The sequence below is a fragment of the Lissotriton helveticus genome, chromosome 10, assembly GCF_964261635.1.
Source record: "Lissotriton helveticus chromosome 10, aLisHel1.1, whole genome shotgun sequence".
Lineage (NCBI taxonomy): Eukaryota > Metazoa > Chordata > Amphibia > Caudata > Salamandridae > Lissotriton > Lissotriton helveticus.
In genome coordinates, this window is record NC_136071.1 from 191540243 (window position 1) to 191564086 (window position 23844).

Genomic DNA, 23844 nt, shown 5'->3' on the forward strand with positions numbered 1-23844 from the left:
TTTTAGAATTGTAATTTCAGTCCTGTAAATTATAGAAAGTTAGATTCTGTGACTGTGGTTTCTAGAGGTTAAGAGAGAATTACAAAGAAATAATTGTGTACAATAATATCATTGTTTTCTTTTTAGGTGGTTAGGTACTTGGACTTCACACTTGCAAGGCCAGTTGACAGTTCAACTCCTCTGTTTTCTGGAGATTATAATGCATCAGGAGATTATTATTCCGAATTTGAAGTTGAAGACACCTTTGCTGTATTCCTCCTGACTTTTGATGGTCTAATTTATTATTGTAAAATCTTTGGCCCAAATGGTAAGTGTTCTGCTGTCAATATGTAAGAGTACACTTACACACACGCACACACAGCACACACCGACACACACACACACACACACTGATTGTTAAGCAGAGTGCATTTTTGGAATGCAATAAATGTAGAGAATATAAAGAAAGATAATAAAAGGGGAAAATGTATGGGAGGAAAGTGGTCAACTTCATCAGTTATTTGTCCTAAAGTAGGAAGGTATCAATTAAGTAATAAAGATTAGATATTCTAGGGTTTGGGGTTCCCCATAAACTTCCAGACAGTAAAGTCTTTACATCATTGAGAGACTAATTAGTTTAAGCAGCGGCAGCTGGTGACATTTGAAAGTGGTGTGGCGTAAAAGCCTGGGTTGAGTGCCCAGTGGTGAGGGAGGAGGGTTTGGGGAGTTCTCCTCCTCAAAATGTTTTGAAAAAAAAGTGTGGGTTAATGGTGTCTTTTCAAGGGCATATTTGAGAAAGCAAGAAGGTTAGAAAAACAATTATTAAAGTGTAGTTATGACATCAATAAAGACATTTCATATGATAATGAAGTTTGAGGGTTTTGGGGGCTATTGGACATCTGAGTCTCCGTATAGACGCCAGAGAAATGTTGTGCATAGTTAAGTACCATCTGTCTCTTACTGGAATCTGTCTTGTGTGCAGACACATTGCACTAAGCCCTGTTCTGAGATCGCCTCTAGAACCAACCTGCATTGAAATTTACATGCCTGGGAATTCAACACACCCTGATTCCCGGATGCTCATTTTATAACAATTCAGTTGTCAGCTCCTTTTTAATGTTGACTCTTTCAGATCAGAGCCTTTGATCCTGGAAAGTGGAATTCTCTGGAAGACATGACATGTAAAAGACAGCTCTATGTTGCACTGTAAAACACAGCTCTATGTTGCACACATAATGACACACTGAGCCCTGCTTATTGCAGCTCATAGTAGGATAAAATGCTGGTGGGTGGCTTTGGGCAGTTACAGAGAAAGCATTTGACTCTAAGAGTCTGTCTCTATGCCATACGTGCCTCCAACAAATGCAAAGATCACGTCAAAAGTTTTTTCCTGGAAACAGACATTATTAAGCTGTTTCACTAATCACTTGAGTAAATACACTTGTATTCCAGCAACCAAACGTTAATGTGAGAATCGGATGCACAACATCAGGATCAGACTGGTGTACACACAATAAATAAGCACCAGGACTGCAGCACGTGAGCAACAAAAAAGTGGCTCTGACCCAGAGATAGATGATAATCCGTCCCACATGATTGGGTGCAAATTTGAACTTGTTAGGAGGACAGAGTAGACATGGTAAAGCTATAATTTTGCAAGGCTAGGGTTGATATTGTGAGGCAGTTTTACTTTCATGCATTCCGGCAACAAAACGTTAGGTGGGCAAACCAGCTACACGCGCAACATCCTGGTCACCTGGTCGGACTGGCGAACAGAAAAATTGAATAGCTATAAAACCGGCCTTCATGAGTGATGACAATGATGTGCAAATTGGGGCAAATTTGAACTTGTAAACAGTAGAGACACGCAGTGATGATGTAGCTATGAATTAATAACGCTTTACTGTATGCATTAGTCTTTTGGAGTTGGTGTTTACAGTAATGTCAGGGAACAAGTGCACAACAGAACAGTAAACACCAGCCAGCAGCAGCACACAAAACCGGCCTGGCCAACATATGGTAGTGTAGTGCGGCAGCTTCGGTAATCTTGTACTTCTAGACAATTTGATCATCATTATTAGGCATTTTCACTACTATTACACATTCCAGAAACCAAATAAATGTTAATGTGAGAAAAACAGATGCACGCAGCCTGGCCCCTGGCTCTTCCTCAGCAACAGGCATACTTTGACTTCATTGTAATCCCTTCAAAGCTGCCAGTGATAATAAAGTTGCAAGTCTCCGCTTTACCCCACTTGATTTACGTGGCATTACATAATTAAATGTTGTTTCCCTGCCCGGCTGTATTAGACATTGCGAACTAAATCGTTTTTGTAAAGTAAATTAAAAAATTTTTGGGTCGTTTTGTTTATGTAGAGAGAGACCACGTCTTTATCAGTTCTAATGAAAGCTGTGCACAAAGTAACCAGCGAATCATCTCCCTGCTATCTGACACCTTACACGTCTTTTCCTTCGCAAAAGGAATGAAGCCCGCAATGACAATAATGAAAGATGCATACCTGCCCTTGTTCAACTCAAATTTCAATAGCGCCTTGGAGATACACACAATGGGAAGTCTGAGAGGATGTGGCGACCTAACGCCCAGAGCTGCCTATTTTGGAGCTGGGTTGCAGTCTCGGCGTCAGCTCAGCATACTGTAATTCTTGGCACATTACTTAATCTCCTCGTGCCCGACAATTAAATGAATGTGTCCTGGTGTAGGTAACTGGTGCTCATGTAAAGCACGTCCATACCTTCAGCCGGTCAGCCATAAAACGTTGGGAGGCACGCGCACGCAAGCACGCACATAATCGTGGCTTGCATCGCAATACTCGGGGGGTCGCGCGGGGGCCAGGGAATGAATAAAAAGAAAGAAAGAAAACTTACCTGACCGCCGGTCTGCGCCGCATCTTCTGGGCCCTTGGCGCCTTCACTGGAGTGGCAAACCCGCCCTCCTCTGCCAATACTGGGGCTGGAGCAGCGCCAGGATTGACACAGGGCACAGTTAATCGCCGCCCGCATGCTCATTAGAAGACTGAGGTTTGAGCCTTTGCTCAACCCTCGCTCTCCTAATGGGCATGCGCAAGACAGAGAAGATACAAGTGCGCATGACTGGGCACAGCTGAAAAATTAGCCGACCGTCCCCACTCATGCGCACTTGTGCTGCTGCCTGCCCCTGACAATGCATGTCAGTCAACATGACGCAGGACCCCCCACCCCCTTCAGACTCTGGCGGGGGTGGGCGGTCCGACCTCAGGCTGACTGACATGCATTGTCAGTTCTCCCTCGGCGTCTTTGAACTTAAGTAAACTGAGAGTTTACTTAAGTTCAGAGACGCCTAGGGAGCTGCAGGCGTGGTCAACGCCCCAACGCCCCTAATGGACGCGCCGCCACTGAGTTTAAGAAAATTAAAGTAAACGTGTATTACTATGACAGTTCTGAAGCACAGGAGTAGGAACCATGCACCCTTCCCCTTCTAATCTTGGTATCACATTAGGTCGTCATTATTCCTGTCACTGCTTATTAAGGTCACTAGCAACATAAACTTGAAATGGAGCCCGTTTCTTTTCGTATTATGATAGTTCAGCACTAAGCGTTGCTGAAAGCTTTTCAATTGTATTAAAAAGACACAACTTGAATGAAGCACCACAGGAATACCAGAAGGGTTTCTGGAGACTTGCACCACTGTGCAAGAGCAAGTCTGGCTGCCAGTAGCATAAATGTTGCAAGGTAACTAGGGGTGAGCGTAATTTGTGTAGTGGCGCTACGCAAATCTCAGCAAAACGGTAAAAAATCTCTGCGAGCATGGAGAGTTCCACGAACACACGGAATTGCTTGTTCCACCCGTTCGCAATGCTTTTTTCCTGTTTGCGAATGCTGTTTGCATGCTCGGGGGAAATATCTTGCGAACACGCATTTTGAAAGCGAAAACAAGCAAAAAATCAGCGAAGCAGCGGATCGCAGAATTTTTGGCAATTTCGTGTTCTCCGCGGTATGCAAAATGACTCGAATTCCGCGAGCGGAACAACATTTACCGCCCAGGCATAAAGGTAACTCAGTGTTGACAGCAAGGGGTAGTAATCTACATACCGAAATATGTCCATCAGGAGATGCAAACAGGTTATTTTAATACAAAAAAGAGAGAAGACCTCCTCCGAAAAGGATTGGGTTCGTGGATAAGACCAACATATATGTGCATATATATGCATGCATACCTTGGCTCAGGGCCGGACTGACAGGATAGCATAGGGCATTCCCCCGGGAGGCTGAAAAAGCAGCAAGCAAGCGTTTCCAGCCTCCCAGGGCCAGGCAGTGCTTCCCCAGGGGCCGGTCAGAGAAAATTGCCGGGGCTGCTTTTGGTTCCCATCCGGCCCTGCCCTGGCCACATCTCCTCCAGCACTTATCTGACCCCTCATGCATCCCCATCAGCCTTTCAAATGTTCGGAACCAACATAATATGATCTAGTGTGTGATTTTTTTTTTCCAAATATATTTGAAACATATGGACTTGCCAATCACACCTGTCCAAATAATAAACCAAGTGCCATGAGGAATGAAAATACCTCGTTCCTCTTCCCTCTTCACTCAGAAGTTGCGGGACCAGGTAGACATGATGGAACAAACCCCTTTATACAACAACTAGCAGCCCGTCCCGACGTTTTCCGGGTATGAAATAGAATGTGTGTAATGTGTGTATTTGGCAAGGGCAATTTATTTTAAAATCTCGCGGTAGACAACATTTTTTGTTTCATTAGAATAGGGACGGAGAAGGCCCAGCAGCAGCCCTGGTTGATGTTAGCAAGCGCGTGTAATAGGTGTAGTGATCCGCCACGTGAGCCAGGCTACAGCCCTGGTTGATGTTAGCAGGCGCGTGTAATGTCGTTGAATGAGAGAGTTATCAGCCGCGGGTAAATCCGTTTAATGAGAGAGTTGAGTGACAGCGAGTAGGAGAGGCTGCAGTAATTGTCCCTGCAGACATGCTCATTTGCGTGTACCCCCACTTGAGGCCCAGCTGCAGCCCTGGTTGATTTTATCAGGCGCGTGTAATTAGTGTACTGATCTGCCGCCTGAGCCCCGCTAGAGCCCTGGTTGACGGTAGGGGTCGCGCGGGGGCCAGGGAATGAATAAAAAGAAAGAAAGAAAACTTACCTGACCGCCGGTCCGCGCCGCATCTTCTAGGCCCTTGGCGCCTTCACTGGAGTGGCAAACCAGCCCTCCTCTGCCAATACTGGGGCTGGAGCAGCGCCAGGATTGACACAGGGCACAGTTAATCGCCGCCCGCATGCTCATTAGAAGACTGAGGTTTGAGCCTTTGCTCAACCCTCGCTCTCCTAATGGGCATGCGCAAGACAGAGAAGATACAAGTGCGCATGACTGGGCACAGCTGAAAAATTAGCCGACCGTCCCCACTCATGCGCACTTGTGCTGCTGCCTGCCCCTGACAATGCATGTCAGTCAACATGACGCAGGACCCCCCACCCCCTTCAGACTCTGGCGGGGGTTGGCGGTCCGACCTCAGGCTGACTGACATGCATTGTCAGTTCTCCCTCGGCGTCTTTGAACTTAAGTAAACTGAGAGTTTACTTAAGTTCAGAGACGCCTAGGGAGCTGCAGGCATGGTCAACGCCCCAACGCCCCTAATGGACGCACCGCCACTGAGTTTAAGAAAATTAAAGTAAACGTGTATTACTATGACAGTTCTGAAGCACAGGAGTAGGAACCATGCACCCTTCCCCTTCTAATCTTGGTATCACATTAGGTCGTCATTATTCCTGTCACTGCTTATTAAGGTCACTAGCAACATAAACTTGAAATGGAGCCCGTTTCTTTTCGTATTATGATAGTTCAGCACTAAGCGTTGCAGAAAGCTTTTCAATTGTATTAAAAAGACACAACTTGAATGAAGCACCACAGGAATACCAGAAGGGTTTCTGGAGACTTGCACCACTGTGCAAGAGCAAGTCTTGCTGCCAGTAGCATAAATGTTGCAAGGTAACTAGGGGTGAGCGTAATTTGTGTAGTGGCGCTACGCAAATCTCAGCAAAACGGTAAAAAATCTCTGCGAGCATGCAGAGTTCCACGAACACACGGAATTGCTTGTTCCACCCGTTCGCAATGCTTTTTTCCTGTTTGCGAATGCTGTTTGCATGCTCGGGGGAAATATCTTGCGAACACGCATTTTGAAAGCGAAAACAAGCAAAAAATCAGCGAAGCAGCGGATCGCAGAATTTTTGGCAATTTCGTGTTCTCCGCGGTATGCAAAATGACTCGAATTCCGCGAGCGGAACAACATTTACCGCCCAGGCATAAAGGTAACTCAGTGTTGACAGCAAGGGGTAGTAATCTACATACCGAAATATGTCCATCAGGAGATGCAAACAGGTTATTTTAATACAAAAAAGAGAGAAGACCTCCTCCGAAAAGGATTGGGTTCGTGGATAAGACCAACATATATGTGCATATATATGCATGCATACCTTGGCTCAGGGCCGGACTGACAGGATAGCATAGGGCATTCCCCCGGGAGGCTGAAAAAGCAGCAAGCAAGCGTTTCCAGCCTCCCAGGGCCAGGCAGTGCTTCCCCAGGGGCCGGTCAGAGAAAATTGCCGGGGCTGCTTTTGGTTCCCATCCGGCCCTGCCCTGGCCACATCTCCTCCAGCACTTATCTGACCCCTCATGCATCCCCATCAGCCTTTCAAATGTTCGGAACCAACATAATATGATCTAGTGTGTGATTTTTTTTTTCCAAATATATTTGAAACATATGGACTTGCCAATCACACCTGTCCAAATAATAAACCAAGTGCCATGAGGAATGAAAATACCTCGTTCCTCTTCCCTCTTCACTCAGAAGTTGCGGGACCAGGTAGACATGATGGAACAAACCCCTTTATACAACAACTAGCAGCCCGTCCCGACGTTTTCCGGGTATGAAATAGAATGTGTGTAATGTGTGTATTTGGCAAGGGCAATTTATTTTAAAATCTCGCGGTAGACAACATTTTTTGTTTCATTAGAATAGGGACGGAGAAGGCCCAGCAGCAGCCCTGGTTGATGTTAGCAAGCGCGTGTAATAGGTGTAGTGATCCGCCACGTGAGCCAGGCTACAGCCCTGGTTGATGTTAGCAGGCGCGTGTAATGTCGTTGAATGAGAGAGTTATCAGCCGCGGGTAAATCCGTTTAATGAGAGAGTTGAGTGACAGCGAGTAGGAGAGGCTGCAGTAATTGTCCCTGCAGACATGCTCATTTGCGTGTACCCCCACTTGAGGCCCAGCTGCAGCCCTGGTTGATTTTATCAGGCGCGTGTAATTAGTGTACTGATCTGCCGCCTGAGCCCGGCTAGAGCCCTGGTTGACGGTAGGGGTCGCGCGGGGGCCAGGGAATGAATAAAAAGAAAGAAAGAAAACTTACCTGACCGCCGGTCCGCGCCGCATCTTCTAGGCCCTTGGCGCCTTCACTGGAGTGGCAAACCAGCCCTCCTCTGCCAATACTGGGGCTGGAGCAGCGCCAGGATTGACACAGGGCACAGTTAATCGCCGCCCGCATGCTCATTAGAAGACTGAGGTTTGAGCCTTTGCTCAACCCTCGCTCTCCTAATGGGCATGCGCAAGACAGAGAAGATACAAGTGCGCATGACTGGGCACAGCTGAAAAATTAGCCGACCGTCCCCACTCATGCGCACTTGTGCTGCTGCCTGCCCCTGACAATGCATGTCAGTCAACATGACGCAGGACCCCCCACCCCTTCAGACTCTGGCGGGGGTTGGCGGTCCGACCTCAGGCTGACTGACATGCATTGTCAGTTCTCCCTCGGCGTCTTTGAACTTAAGTAAACTGAGAGTTTACTTAAGTTCAGAGACGCCTAGGGAGCTGCAGGCATGGTCAACGCCCCAACGCCCCTAATGGACGCACCGCCACTGAGTTTAAGAAAATTAAAGTAAACGTGTATTACTATGACAGTTCTGAAGCACAGGAGTAGGAACCATGCACCCTTCCCCTTCTAATCTTGGTATCACATTAGGTCGTCATTATTCCTGTCACTGCTTATTAAGGTCACTAGCAACATAAACTTGAAATGGAGCCCGTTTCTTTTCGTATTATGATAGTTCAGCACTAAGCGTTGCAGAAAGCTTTTCAATTGTATTAAAAAGACACAACTTGAATGAAGCACCACAGGAATACCAGAAGGGTTTCTGGAGACTTGCACCACTGTGCAAGAGCAAGTCTTGCTGCCAGTAGCATAAATGTTGCAAGGTAACTAGGGGTGAGCGTAATTTGTGTAGTGGCGCTACGCAAATCTCAGCAAAACGGTAAAAAATCTCTGCGAGCATGCAGAGTTCCACGAACACACGGAATTGCTTGTTCCACCCGTTCGCAATGCTTTTTTCCTGTTTGCGAATGCTGTTTGCATGCTCGGGGGAAATATCTTGCGAACACGCATTTTGAAAGCGAAAACAAGCAAAAAATTCAGCGAAGCAGCGGATCGCAGAATTTTTGGCAATTTCGTGTTCTCCGCGGTATGCAAAATGACTCGAATTCCGCGAGCGGAACAACATTTACCGCCCAGGCATAAAGGTAACTCAGTGGTGACAGCAAGGGGTAGTAATCTACATACCGAAATATGTCCATCAGGAGATGCAAACAGGTTATTTTAATACAAAAAAGAGAGAAGACCTCCTCCGAAAAGGATTGGGTTGGTGGATAAGACCAACATATATGTGCATATATATGCATGCATACCTTGGCTCAGGGCCGGACTGACAGGATAGCATAGGGCATTCCCCCGGGAGGCTGAAAAAGCAGCAAGCAAGCGTTTCCAGCCTCCCAGGGCCAGGCAGTGCTTCCCCAGGGGCCGGTCAGAGAAAATTGCCGGGGCTGCTTTTGGTTACCATCCGGCCCTGCCCTGGCCACATCTCCTCCAGCACTTATCTGACCCCTCATGCATCCCCATCAGCCTTTCAAATGTTCGGAACCAACATAATATGATCTTGTGTGTGATTTTTTTTTTTCAAATATATTTGAAACATATGGACTTGCCAATCACACCTGTCCAAATAATAAACCAAGTGCCATGAGGAATGAAAATACCTCGTTCCTCTTCCCTCTTCACTCAGAAGTTGCGGGACCAGGTAGACATGATGGAACAAACCCCTTTATACAACAACTAGCAGCCCGTCCCGACGTTTTCCGGGTATGAAATAGAATGTGTGTAATGTGTGTATTTGGCAAGGGCAATTTATTTTAAAATCTCGCGGTAGACAACATTTTTTGTTTCATTAGAATAGGGACGGAGAAGGCCCAGCAGCAGCCCTGGTTGATGTTAGCAAGCGTGTTTAATAGGTGTAGTGATCCACCACGTGAGCCAAGCTACAGCCCTGGTTGATGTTAGCAGGCGCGTGTAATGTCGTTGAATGAGAGAGTTATCAGCCGCGGGTAAATCCGTTTAATGAGAGAGTTGAGTGACAGCGAGTAGGAGAGGCTGCAGTAATTGTCCCTGCAGACATGCTCATTTGCGTGTTCCCCCGCTTGAGGCCCAGCTGCAGCCCTGGTTGATTTTATCAGGGGCGTGTAATTAGTGTACTGATCTGCCGCCTGAGCACGGCTAGAGCCCTGGTTGATGGTAGCAGGCGCGTGTAATTTCGTTGAATGAGAGAGTTCAGTAACAGCGCGCAGGAGAGGCTGCTGTAACGTTACTTACCAGGCCTCCATGTGAACGCGTTTGTCACGCCCCCAGCACACGGCCACAGCAGACGATCTTCTGATTAATGTACGACCCACATGACATGAAGGGCGGAACGTAGCACACGTCCCAGTGTTTCTCACGCCCCCAGCGTGCCCCTTGATGCGGCTCAATTGCATTCACATGGCATGAAGGCCGGACACACGCCCCCAGCGTTTCTCATGCCCCCAGCGTGCACGCCCCCAGCGTGCCCCTTGAGTCTGCGCAGCAACGTAATTGGCACTTGTATGTATGACTCACATGGCATGAAGGGCGGACACATGCCCCCAGCGTTTGTCACGCTCCCAGTGTTTGTCACGCCCCCAGCACACGCCCACAGCCCACGATGTGATGGCCGTACCACACGCCCCCAGCGTTAGTCACGCCCCCAGCTCACACCACAGCACAACGCAGACACACCCACAAGGGACTACTTTGCTGCCACGGTTCTTTTACATTTTAAATGTATAGAAGAGTTGGCCTAATGGCTATGGCGCTCGGCCTCGGACCTGGGGATCTGGGTTCGAGTCTTGGTAACGACGCCAAACATCCTGTGATTCTGGGCAAATCACTTAATCTCCCCGTGCCTAACAAAAATGAATGTGTGTCCTCATGTAACGTAACTGGTGCTATGTAAAGCACTCTGATACCTGATTCAGTTCGGGTCAAGTTTGTGCTATATAAAACTCTGCAAAAAAAAAAGTATATATGGTGGCCATCTGCATAGCCTATGTCCTTCTGCTGCAACTGCCCTTTCCAACGCTGTATTGGGTGTTGTGATTGGTGCTGTGGTTACTGAGATTACCCGCCTCAAAGGCTTGGGCTCTCTCTTTATAATATTAGTATGGATGGATGATACACCATTTTTACTATTTCTTTGTAGAAAAGGGCTTAAGGATATTTTTTTAACACCTTTCTCTTATCAGCTGTAGGATGCTCAATGTCTTAGCTGTGACAACGAAAATATGTTCGTGGATTTCAAATGGAATGTATCTGTGTATGTTGCCTGATTTCTAGTCTGTCATATGTCATTTTAAACCAGGAAAGGGAGGGGGGGTGTTTCCCATGAGTGAAACCTGCTATTTTGAAACCCTTCAAAGATAGTGAGGATTGTATGTCACTTGTGTTAATGGTGATGGGCAGAGAGCTGAGCACCTATTTCAGGTAACTTAATACCAGAGAGTTGGATTCTTTGTAAAAGGGTCAAGAATAAGTTTAATTTGTTTATGTGAATGCTAAAATGCATATCTCAAGGACAATTTACAATATTCCTGTTCCACAGGGACCTACAGGTTCATCAGTCCTGGGATTCATGATTTTAAAGCGGGATGGATAAGGAATATGTGTGGCCCACTGAATAAAAGGAAACGCTAAACACAATTACCCCTGCCTGGGAAATAGTTAATCTGTTAACGCTTGTTCTCTTTCCTTGCCATTAAAAAGGATTCACATTTCTGGCGAATATGTTTGAACGTGACTCAGGGGATCCTTAATGGGAAGAACTGGGCTACATAAACGATTCTAGGGAGGACATGTTGTAAAGGTCTTCAAAGAGAGTATCTAATAAAGTGGGAACGTTTGAGTTGTAAACACTGGATATAGTTTTCAGGAAGTTAACAACTAGATTCAGTCTTTGGTCCAGAAAAACCCATGGTGGAAGAATAGTGCAGAACACTCGACTTCATTTACACTGATTCCCACCCCAACACATTCAGTATAATTGGCTATACATCCAGAGACCAAAGAAAGATCATTTAGCAGGTGTAATAAAGCCAGTAAAGATTTGTAAGAGTTGGCCAGGAAGCACAAAAAATAATTGTTGAATATAGAGGCCAGCGATGGCCAGATACAGTCCATACTCGACTTATTCACTCTGCTGCAATAATCTTCTGGAGTACCAGTGCTAGGTGGAGGGCAAAAAAGAGGAGAAGGTGGACAGCCCAGTCCGGTGCCTTGAGTCAGAGTTATAGAAGGAGACAGCATTACATTCACTTTATACTAGCTTGGAGTCATACAAATTTGAATTGGTTATCATTGTTAAGCTTGATGCCAAGCATTTGCTATCCAGCACTAACAGTAGCTCATTTCTCTTTTATTAGACATGTTCTCGGCGACAACCTAAAGGGCGGAAAGTTATTGGCTCGTTAAACCAACATTATTGCCAATCTAATATTATCAAACATAGTTAAAAATAATTATGAACCAGATTGATAAGGTAAAATAAGTCCGGCCAGGTCTATGCATTTGTATCATTGTTAGGTTTTAATATATCAGTTTTGAATCCATCATCTTAGGGGTGATCGACAACATTGTTAAAAAGGAGTTCTGCTTGGCTATTGCAGAATGCCTTATAGAAAGATACAGAAAAGTCACCTGAGCCTGGAGCTTCGTTGTTTGCAAGGGCCATGATTGTTTTTTGACCTCTTCTTGATTCATAAGCTCTTTTATAGCTTCTTTTTGGTCTAGCTCCAAATGGAAAAATAAATAGCTGCCAAATATATATCTTGTTCAACTGTGCCATCCCTTTTTAAGGCATATAGACGGGACAAATATTCCAAAAAGACTGTCATTGTATCTTCATCAGAAGCACAGCGAACACCCACATTATTCTTTAACCTGATACATTTTTAGGGAAGCGGGCCGCGAAGGCAGGTCAGCAAGGGGACAGTAGGCCTCTATGACATCAATAACGAAAGGCTTCAGGGTCTTGACCCTCACTGTTAAGGGCCTGAATAACCCGGTTAAGAGGAGGGCCATTCTTTCATATCTGCAACACTCACAAGCAGATGTTTGTCTTCTACAGGAGATGCACCTACAGTTCAGAGATTGGCATAGGCTCAAATTCAGGGCATTCCCCAACAGTACTTTTTCTCCTTGCCATGCAAATCAGCCGGAGTAGCGCTATTCTTCTCACGCTCCTTTCGTGGGTAGGTGGGAGTGAAGATAGTGTAAATTAAAGGCCACCTCCTGGGATATCGCATTCATTTTGTTCGTCAGTCCATTGTTCTGGGGTCCATTTATGTTGCCAATGAGGGTCAGGAACAGTGCTTATACAGGACAGTGGTGGACATTGTGTCTACACAGGATCAATGGGTGGTATTGGGGGGAGACTTGAATGTGGTATTCCACAATGAACTGGATCGTTTGACACAAAGGCAGGGGTCGGTGGGAGCTATCAGTACAGGGGGGACCCTCTGGCTACAGGAGGTGGGACTGCTGGACCTATGGTGGGTCACATACCCAGAGTCACAGGTTTACACTTTCTAATCCCACACACATAAATCTTATGCAAGGCTTTATCATTTCTTAGGATCCCGTGAGGTACAGGTGGCCACATCCTCAATGGAGAGAGAGCCCCATTTCCTATCGGATCACTCTATGGTCCTGTTGGACCTTGCCCTCCCGCTGCATGGGAAGACACCGCGTTCTTGGTGGTTGCATGAAACCCTACTCTGTAGATCATAGATAGTTAAGCAAATTGAGAGGGCGATCAGGGACTACATGGTGGTCAAGGATACCACGGAAGCGCCAATTGCCATGGCCAAGGGTGCCATGAAAGCTGTACTGAGGGGGGTATTCATTGCTATCTCTGTGGCAGACAATAAAGCCGGGCGGGAGAAGTGCGCACAACAACAACAAAAGGTGTGAGAACTTGAGTGCATTAACCACCATACCGGGGCACCCAGAGTGTGGCGATAGCTAGAGGCCACCAGGGAACAGCTGGCAGGGTTGAATCTAGACATTGCGGAGTACTCCATCCTACGCCTGTGGCAGGGTTGAATCCACACAGAGCGTAGTACTCCATCCTACACCTCAACCACTCCTTTTAAGTAGAGAGAAATAAATGTGGTAGGGTGCTGGCGAATAAACTCAAAGGACAGTGTCAGGATAACGCCGTTGATGCCCTGCTGTCGACAGAAGGGACAGTGGTTAAGGGAGACGAGGCACTTGCAACTAGATTCTGGTCCTTCTACAGAGACCCCTTTTTGGTACACGATCTCCCTCCCGAGACATCTCGAGGTATCTGGAGGGAGCGAAGGTAACTCACTTGACAGCAGTTCAAGCAGCAATCTAGACAGTCCAATTCGGATTGAAGACGTCATCTCTGCAATTTATAGGTTGAAGCCACATAAGTTACCTGGCCGAGATGGATTTCCAGTGACGTTTTATAAAATCTTCTGCCTCTCTGTGGCCCCTCTTCTCACCAGGGTCTCCAATTCATTTGAAGGCTCAGCGGTGCTTCCTCCCTCAATGCCGAAGACCTCTGTGATGGTCGTGGCGAAACTTGGCAAGGACAGACAACAGTGAGGGTCATGTCAACCCTTTTCGCTTTTAAATGTCCATTCCGTTTTTAAATGTCGATGCAAAGCTTTTACAGGAGTCTGGGCAGCCCGCCATTCCCAATAGACATTGCTCAGAGAACACCAAGAGGATCCTTCACTTAAAAGATAAGGCCACTCGCACACAGCGCGAGACTATGCTCTTCTGTATAGACGCTGAGAAAGCGTTCTATCGAGTCCACTGGCCCTATTTGGCTAAGGTGTGGAGTTACTTTGGTTTAGGGAAGTGGTTCTGTTCCTGGGTGCTCATTGGCTATGGGACGCCGAGAGCCACAGTTCGTGTTAATGGCAGTAGCTCGGACTGTTCTCCCATTCAGCGGGGTGCATGTCAGGAGTGCCCTCTGTTGTTCATGCAGTACATGGAGCTATTTGCTCAGAGGGTTTCGGATGACCAGAGGGTGCTTTGGGGGAGAAGAACATCTAATTGCATTATATGTTGATGACATTAAAGTTTCCCTAGAGAATTCAAGAGAAACTTTACTGGGCTTCTTGGAGGAGGTGAAGCTCTTTGGGACAGTCTCGGGTTTCCATATCAGCCTAACTAAATCACAGGCCTTGAGCCTCACGGTCACCCCTCCAAAAAGGAATATTTAACTCAAGTTTACTTATGGGTGCCGGGTTCTATCACATACCTGGGTATCCAACTAGCTCCGATGATTCAAGAAGAGGTGACTCTCAACTATCGTGATCCAGTTGGGAGGGTGAGGTCAGACCGAGCACGGTAGCAATTACAGTCTCTCTCATGGATGGGATGGATTGCGGCATAGAATATTACAGTCCTACCTAGGATTTTTGTACATATTCCAGACACTACCCTTATGGCCTCCACCGGTGACACTACGGGCCCTGCAGAGCACTTTCTAAAACTTTGTGTGGTCGGGTTGGTGATCTCGGATGAGATGCGAATGCATCTGGTGGACACCAGTGGAGGGTGGGATGGGAGTCCCGTGTCTCTTATGTTATTTTCAGGTCTTGCAGCTTAGGTTCTTGGTCAAATAGCAGCGTCCTGAATCTAAAAAGGGGTGATTGGTCATGGAAAGGGCACTAGCTGGGATGGCCCAATGGAAGGTTCCTTTCTTGGCCTACCCCCACTGTCCTGGAAAACTCTACTTATCTTCAATCACAGCACCTATCCTGAAGGTCAGGAATGCCTTAGTCACTCGCAGAGGCCTCACATCATTTCCCTCAACCCACTCCCCCGTAGAAGAGAACCAGGATTTCACCCCTCGACTAGATAAAGCCTTGTTTGGCGTGTGGTAGGAGACCGGATGCATATTGATCGGCCATTTTTCCGATGAGGAGGGCCTCACCCTGTACGAGGCTTTGAGGGCTGAATAGGCAATATCAGAGGGAGAACATGTTTGTTACTCTCAGATACGACACTGGTTGATGCAGCCGCTGGTGAGGGAGGCCGTGCAGAAACACCTGACTAAATTCGAGAGATGACTTCTTAGGAAGGACTCTGAGAGGCATCTTATCTCCGAGTTGTATGTGTAATTAGGGGAGAGGGAGCCAGATTTGAAGTTCCCTGCTCAACATCGATGAAAATGGGAGTTGCGACTGTCCCCGGAGGAATGGAGTGATTTTACTACGGGGCGCGCCATACCACCTCCAATGAATCCAGTATTGAAACTGGGATGATAATCGCTACATATTGGTACTTAACCCAGGTACACTTACAAAAGGTGAACCCAGAGCTCAAGGATAGGTGCTGGAGGGACTGCGACTCTGGTTCACATTCTGTGGGAGTGTTCTAAACCAACTCAGTTCTGGGAAGAGATTCTGACTGACATCGACACACATTTTAACACCCAACTCCATAGACTTTCCTCTTATGTAGTGCTTGGCCTTCCTAACCCACTAACATACCCACTTAAATTCAAAACTTGCAGACACATAACCTTGGTACTAGGTCCAGCACAACAATCTATCATAGCTTTCTGGGGTACTGAGAGGGTACTGTCGCAACAGAATTGGTTATACCGCACCTGGCACTTATTGGTAATGCAGAGGCTCTCGATGACACTTAGGCATCAGGGGGACTCATTCCAGGAGACTTGGCAGCCGTTCATTGCACTTCTCTCCCAAGAATTAGGGAAGTTGAGATGTCCTAGGTGTTTCAAATTGCTACGCCTGACCGAGCCAACAGAGTAACTCAACTAGGGGTCCCCTTTAGAGTAGTTAGGTACCCTATCACCAAGGTTGAGAAAAAAGTTTGGCTGGGCACCCGGGGAGGGGGCTTTATGGTTTGGTGGTACGGGGTTTATTCAAAAGTTGCAGAGGAACTGGCTGTGGCTGAATGTTGATGCCTCTCTGGCAGAATGCGTATCATGCTTCTTATGCTTATTAATGCAACAATAAAAATTAACTTAAACATAAATTTGATGTTGGCTCTGCTGTTTACATATTTTAGAAGCTAGAAGTCTGTCTGCCTGTCGGGTGGCCTTACTGAGCCCGAAGATGGCGGCCATTTAGGTGTGCTCCTTTGGCCGTAGATTAATCTGCCATAATCATGGTGCCTAAATGACATTGCCTCCAGCTACAACCAAGCCCTCGCATTTGTTGGAACTAGGTGCGCCCGAGGCTGGCGCGAGACCTGAAGTCGGCCGCTTATGTGCAGCTGAAGGGAATTTATGATGTTACAACGCATACATTTACAATGCATGCCTTTACAACGCAGTTTTTACATCACAACATTCTTTACAACGCATTCTTTTACATAGCATGCCATTACATTGCATTTTCAGAAACTACCTCTACAACACATTCCATTTAATCACATTATACCTTTACAATGCATAATATTACAATGCATACCATTACATTGCATTTAAGGTAAGTGTTGGATAGTATAGGGGTGATAATTACTATTCTAACTACAGTGAGAGCAACAGTAGGGCAAGTGTTGGATAGTGTAGGGGTAACCATGACTATTCCAACTCCAGGGGGTGCAACAGTAGGGTAAATGTTGGATAGCGTAAGGGTACTATGCGTTGTAATGGTATGCGTGTAATGACTTGCGATTTAATACCTGTGTTGTAGTGACATGCATTGTAATGACATGGGTTGTAGTGACATGCAATGTAATGGCTGTGTTGTAATGACATGAGATGTAAAGAATGTTGCGATGTAATGACTGCTATATAAAGGTAGTGCGATGTAATGACTGCGTTGTAAAGGTTGCAGCCTGTTTCGTGGCTGGGGGTTCATATTAATAGCCCATAACCCCCTGGAGGGGCCAGCTGCTGGGAGAAGGCTTTGTTGGGGCCCACCCTGTGCTCAGAGTCGTTGCTATTGTGGCCCTGGAGCTGCTGGCTTGCAGCTGATTTTCTGACGCTCTAAGGAATGGCCAGGACTGTGAAGAGAACGCTGCCACTTGAGGCGCTGGTGAGGGGCTGAGGGCCCAGGCCTGTGACAAGGCCCGTCCGCACATTTGCTGACTGCCGAGCAGCTGCAAAGCCATGCAGCATACTGTAGAGGGTGACTGCCCTGCTGTGGTGGTGGGATTTGCAGACGCTTGTGAGGCCGGCAAGTATGGATGACTCCTGACTGGCTGTGGGGGGTGATTAATACGCTGCAACAGAAGGGCAAGCACTGCCTCCGATTAGTGTGCCAGGAAAGCAGCTGTGAAATTGCTGCATTGCTATCTGGTGCTGTGACTGAACCTTCCTCCTGCGTGGGCAGACGTGGTGTCCTACTCCTTGCTGAGAGGCCGGGAGTCGGACTGATGCTGCACATTGGGTTTTGTGTTGGGCTTTTAGCAGCAGCCAGGATTCCTGCCTTGCCCATTCCCTGATCACCTCTAGGGATGCGCTTCGTCGGCTGGTCCAGGCCCGGTATATTTCTGGTGGTGTTGTGCAGCAGAGTGGGACATCTGCTCCAGGTTAGGGAGTGCTGACATGATTTCCCCCTAGGACCTGACAGAGAGTGAGGGAGTTGACACAGACGCTATCCCTTCTCCCAAACAAGCCCAGTGCAGCTTTTAAGCCAGATATGAGCTAGCTATTGGCATACAGGCTAGGAGAAAGGCCCGAGCACCCCGACCCAGCTGAACTTTGCCTTTGCTTTCACTGGTGCTGGGCTGTGGCTGCCTGGCGGTGACAACTGCATTCTTCCACCCAGTGAACAGTATTACCTGTGAGTCATCTGGTGTGACCGGAGACCTGGTGGCCTGCTGCAAATGAGACACCTGTGCGACTGACGTGGCCTGGTGATATGGGCAAGCTAAATAAATCACAATCTAAGTTTCAATTTGAGCTCCGGAAGACCCAAAAGATCCGTGAGAGTGGCGCAACTGTGCAGGAGTCCCCATCTGATGACCCTGATCCAGAGGAGAGCGGGGAGGGGGGGGGGGGGGGGGCTGAAGCAAATCCTGACTATGCAACACAGCCTCACAAAGGTCGACAGCAAGATTGATGTTCCGATATTCAGAAAGGATTGAATATCAGAGAGGTTGGATAAGCACGCTGAGCAACTGGATATGGTGAAGAGGTGTGTTTCAGAGGCTGACAATGAACAGATCGGCAGTTTCTGCTTTTCAAAAGAATATGGATACACTCCCCCTTATGTTGCAACCAAAGACTAAAGATTTAGAACCCTGCTCGCCAGGAACAAATTGAGAATAATGGTCATTGTGGAATCTACTAAAATCGATAATATGGAGCACTTTGTTGAACAACTTCAAAATCTACCTGCTTTGCAGAGAGACCTTCTTGGAAATCTTTGTTGTGGAGCAGGCCCATCGCTCCCTCGTCCCGCACCCGATCCTGGAGGTTCAGCCTCACCCCACCATTGCCATGCTGCTCAATTACCGAGATGGAGAGGTCTCTCTACGGAAAGCCCGGGAGCTGAAGGTACTCCGGCGCTATGGCTACGAACTCTCCTTGTATCCAGATTTCGTGAGTTTTGCGCTTCCGATGCGTCACTTTTTGTGACGCATCGGCGGCGTAAAACATGCGTCCTGATGCGCCATATTTACAAAGTGACGCATCTAAGCAGATGCGTCACTTTGTAAACCCCTGCGCTACATTATACCTGCGTCAGGTATAATGTATGCAGAGGGGGCGTTCACCCGCAAAAAGCCTCGTAATAGTGACGCAGTGAAATCTATGAGATTTCACTGCGTCACTTTTAGGATGCTGTTGCGTCAAAATTTTGCGCCTGCCTCACAGCAGCCGTAAGACTGACGCAAGCCCTTTCACATGGGGCTTGCCCCATGTGAAAGGAAGCATTGCTGGAGTTGCGTCACTTTTGTGACACACTCCAGCAATGCGTCACTTTTGCGCCTACAGATACGTCAGAAATACTGACGTATCTGTAACTCCTTGCGACATGATGCGTCATATTATAAATATGACGCATCAATCATGTCGCAGGGAGAGCGCAGTGAAAAGTGACGCATCGCCGTTTTCACACAGCGATGCGTCACTTTTCATAAATGAGGCCCCTGGTACAGGAGGCGAGGCACCTCTTGAATCCCGCCAGGAAGGGACTGGGGGAGTTGCAGCTAGATTATAGCATGCTTTACCCCGCAAGACTGCTGGTGCACGTGAATAGCAAGTCGACAATCTTCACCGATCCGAAACAGCTGCTGTGGTTCATCAATTGCAGAGAGACTGCTGGAGCACGATGCTGATCTCCTAGATTAGATCCGACAGTTGTGGAAAGTGCACAAGACTCATATGATTAACAACTCCCTCCATCAGTCTGGAGTGCAACCCGTGTTGCTCTTTTCTTGAGGAATTTGATATTGTCAGGAGGGGGAACACTATTATAATTGGGGGAAATGTTGTTCGCCTTTTGTGATCTCTCCCCTTTTCCGGTGGAACTAATGGTGCTTCAGCCCCTGAAGTGGCTGTTTGGTTGTGCCCTTTATCAATGTTGGGTGCGCTAACCTGTAGCTAGAGTGTTTTGATAATTATATTATGCCTCTGTATGTATCCAGACCCTCGGCATCCATGACAACATTATTGCATACTACACCGCATCAGAGTTTGTAGCTGGATTCAACATTTTCATTTGTATCATAAGTATTGTGCAGAAACTATGTTGGCTATGCGCCTCTGCGCTGTAGGGGGTAATAGGCTTGACAACATCTCTCCCCATGGTTTAGTTTGCGAATATCTGAGGGACGGTTGAGGTGGGATGATTTATTGTTGTGGGTATTCACAGCATGGATGTAGGGTGAGCGGTTTCATGTTGATATTTCTTTGCACTGGTTATGGCTGCATAGGTTAAGAGATCCTTGGTGGAACCTTGCAGAGTATGCATGATGCGTAGAGCAGTGCTTAATTTGTTAAAAATGAAGTGCCGGGGCTGAGAATGCTGCCAAGGAGGCTAGAGCCCACTTCTACCTCCGGTGTGCCCAACTTTCAACACCTGCACTGCCTCAGTATCTATCCTGTAAACATGCTGTGCTGTCTGTCCCATAAGACATGCGTTTTACTTCTTTGCCTACACCGACAGATGAGTGTGAATACAAAATGTACACCAAATGAAAATGCTTTTTTTGAACATATTAATCAGTGCAGTCTGACTGAGTATGTTGCAGGTCAGGAGGCTTCTTGAGCACAGCAGGTCATGTTACAGGTATGTTACAGGCAGCACTGCTGGTGCTGCCTGTAATTAGTTTGGTCCACTTATGACAACAGCATAGGCATCCACTGCCCAGCTTGCTGTGACCCTGCCTGCTACAGCAAAAAGCACTGTCCCCAACCGTAATGCTGCAAGGCTTGTGAGACAGGAGTATGACTGTTGCACTTACTGGGCTCAAGCACACTCAGCAATTAGCATGCTTGGAGGCAGCGCACGGAAACTACAGGTGACTCCATAGCGAACAAAAGTTGTGGTGGGCCACAACCACATCAAGCACGTTGAGGATAGTAGCAATGCAGGGCTGCAGGCCCCCACTGAAATTATCCAATGGGAGGCTTAGGCCCAGGCAGTGGCAGGGTGCAGCAGACTCGGGGAATAGAATGCAAGCCATTCGTAAGTGATGACTTCTTGGATTCATGACAGGCGTGACAACATCATCACTAAAGTGATGATACACAATCATGCCTGCCTGAACAGATGTATGCCTCCCTATGAAAACATACCAGCCCATCACCATGCAAGGTATGTGGTTCTTTTTATTTTAAATTGGGCAATTAATATCGAGACCACCACCTGCAGGACCAGAAATCGTAGCCCCGGCCCTGTGAAAGAAGTGCCGGTGCTGAGCACCTGAAAGCACCTGCTCAAATTCAGCACTGGCGTAGAGGCTGACAGATGATGCACAGCGTGCAGCAGTGGGGCCTTCGGGCCCCGTGCTGCTCTGGTTTATCACTTGGAATGTCAGGGGTTTAAACTGCTGCAGGAAGATCCGAAAGGTGGTGGCTTATTTGCAGAGACACAGGGGGGAAGAGGTGATACTTTAGGAAACATTTTTGGTACCGAAGCAGAGTTTTGACAAAGCGTAGAATGCAGGGACAATGCGTGGTGGCTGGTTTTACTACGAATGCCAGGGGCATTTTGGTTTAAGTGCGCAGGGGATCAGGCGTTAAACTGCAGGAGATGTGCATAGATCAGAGGGGCAGATATGTAGTGGTGCACTGTCACAAGAATGACTTAGTGGTTTTACTGGTAGAAATATACGGTCCAAACTTTGATGATCCACAGTTCTTCCATGCCCTGAATGACTGCCTGATGATGTCAGGGGGCCTGCCCTGTGTATGGGGAGATGACTCTAATTGTGTGCTCTGTCCAGTCCGTGACCAGTTGCAAGGTCCTCCTCAGAGGGAGCGTCTCATACCTTTTTGCAACGCCACGGATTAAGAGCCATGGACCTCTGCTGTTTCCTGCCTGTAACCGCTGCTGCTCGCCGGACCCGCTGCGCGGGTCCCGCTTCGCGGTTGCAGCGTGTGGAACATTGCTTGGGGATAGTTGTACACCGGCAGGGCTGCGAGGGTAGAGCGGGTGGACTCTGTGTTCCAGGAGTCCCCGCGCGCCCCTGTCAGCTGGGCTCCTCTCCCTGCCGGCCGCGCCCTCAAACCTCAGCGGTACTTAATCACCATCAGCTTTCACACCAGCGGGAGCGTCTCATACCTTTTTGCAACGCCACGGATTAAGAGCCACGGACCTCTGCTGTTTCCTGCCTGTAACCGCTGCTGCTCGCCGGACCCGCTGCGCGGGTCCCGCTTCGCGGTTGCAGCGTGTGGAACATTGCTTGGGGATAGTTGTACACCGGCAGGGCTGCGAGGGTAGAGCGGGTGGACTCTGTGTTCCAGGAGTCCCCGCGCGCCCCTGTCAGCTGGGCTCCTCTCCCTGCCGGCCGCGCCCTCAAACCTCAGCGGTACTTAATCACCATCAGCTTTCACACCAGCGGGAGCGTCTCATACCTTTTTGCAACGCCACGGATTAAGAGCCACGGACCTCTGCTGTTTCCTGCCTGTAACCGCTGCTGCTCGCCGGACCCGCTGCGCGGGTCCCGCTTCGCGGTTGCAGCGTGTGGAACATTGCTTGGGGATAGTTGTACACCGGCAGGGCTGCGAGGGTAGAGCGGGTGGACTCTGTGTTCCAGGAGTCCCCGCGCGCCCCTGTCAGCTGGGCTCCTCTCCCTGCCGGCCGCGCCCTCAAACCTCAGCGGTACTTAATCACCATCAGCTTTCACACCAGCGGGAGCGTCTCATACCTTTTTGCAACGCCACGGATTAAGAGCCACGGACCTCTGCTGTTTCCTGCCTGTAACCGCTGCTGCTCGCCGGACCCGCTGCGCGGGTCCCGCTTCGCGGTTGCAGCGTGTGGAACATTGCTTGGGGATAGTTGTACACCGGCAGGGCTGCGAGGGTAGAGCGGGTGGACTCTGTGTTCCAGGAGTCCCCGCGCGCCCCTGTCAGCTGGGCTCCTCTCCCTGCCGGCCGCGCCCTCAAACCTCAGCGGTACTTAATCACCATCAGCTTTCACACCAGCGGGAGCGTCTCATACCTTTTTGCAACGCCACGGATTAAGAGCCACGGACCTCTGCTGTTTCCTGCCTGTAACCGCTGCTGCTCGCCGGACCCGCTGCGCGGGTCCCGCTTCGCGGTTGCAGCGTGTGGAACATTGCTTGGGGATAGTTGTACACCGGCAGGGCTGCGAGGGTAGAGCGGGTGGACTCTGTGTTCCAGGAGTCCCCGCGCGCCCCTGTCAGCTGGGCTCCTCTCCCTGCCGGCCGCGCCCTCAAACCTCAGCGGTACTTAATCACCATCAGCTTTCACACCAGCGGGAGCGTCTCATACCTTTTTGCAACGCCACGGATTAAGAGCCACGGACCTCTGCTGTTTCCTGCCTGTAACCGCTGCTGCTCGCCGGACCCGCTGCGCGGGTCCCGCTTCGCGGTTGCAGCGTGTGGAACATTGCTTGGGGATAGTTGTACACCGGCAGGGCTGCGAGGGTAGAGCGGGTGGACTCTGTGTTCCAGGAGTCCCCGCGCGCCCCTGTCAGCTGGGCTCCTCTCCCTGCCGGCCGCGCCCTCAAACCTCAGCGGTACTTAATCACCATCAGCTTTCACACCAGCGGGAGCGTCTCATACCTTTTTGCAACGCCACGGATTAAGAGCCACGGACCTCTGCTGTTTCCTGCCTGTAACCGCTGCTGCTCGCCGGACCCGCTGCGCGGGTCCCGCTTCGCGGTTGCAGCGTGTGGAACATTGCTTGGGGATAGTTGTACACCGGCAGGGCTGCGAGGGTAGAGCGGGTGGACTCTGTGTTCCAGGAGTCCCCGCGCGCCCCTGTCAGCTGGGCTCCTCTCCCTGCCGGCCACGCCCCCTAGTCTACCTTAAAAGAAGCAG

General features: G+C 48.6%; 1 protein-coding gene across 1 annotated transcript in view; it reads left to right on the forward strand.

The window, feature by feature from the left end:
• Nucleotides 1-23844, forward strand: part of LOC144786128 (uromodulin-like) — a 649354-nt gene that overhangs the window by 202318 nt on the left and 423192 nt on the right. Inside the window, exon 8 of the mRNA XM_078665094.1 lies at nucleotides 127-307. Within this exon, the coding sequence (XP_078521220.1) occupies nucleotides 127-307 (181 nt within the window). The remainder of the gene's footprint in view (nucleotides 1-126; nucleotides 308-23844) is intronic.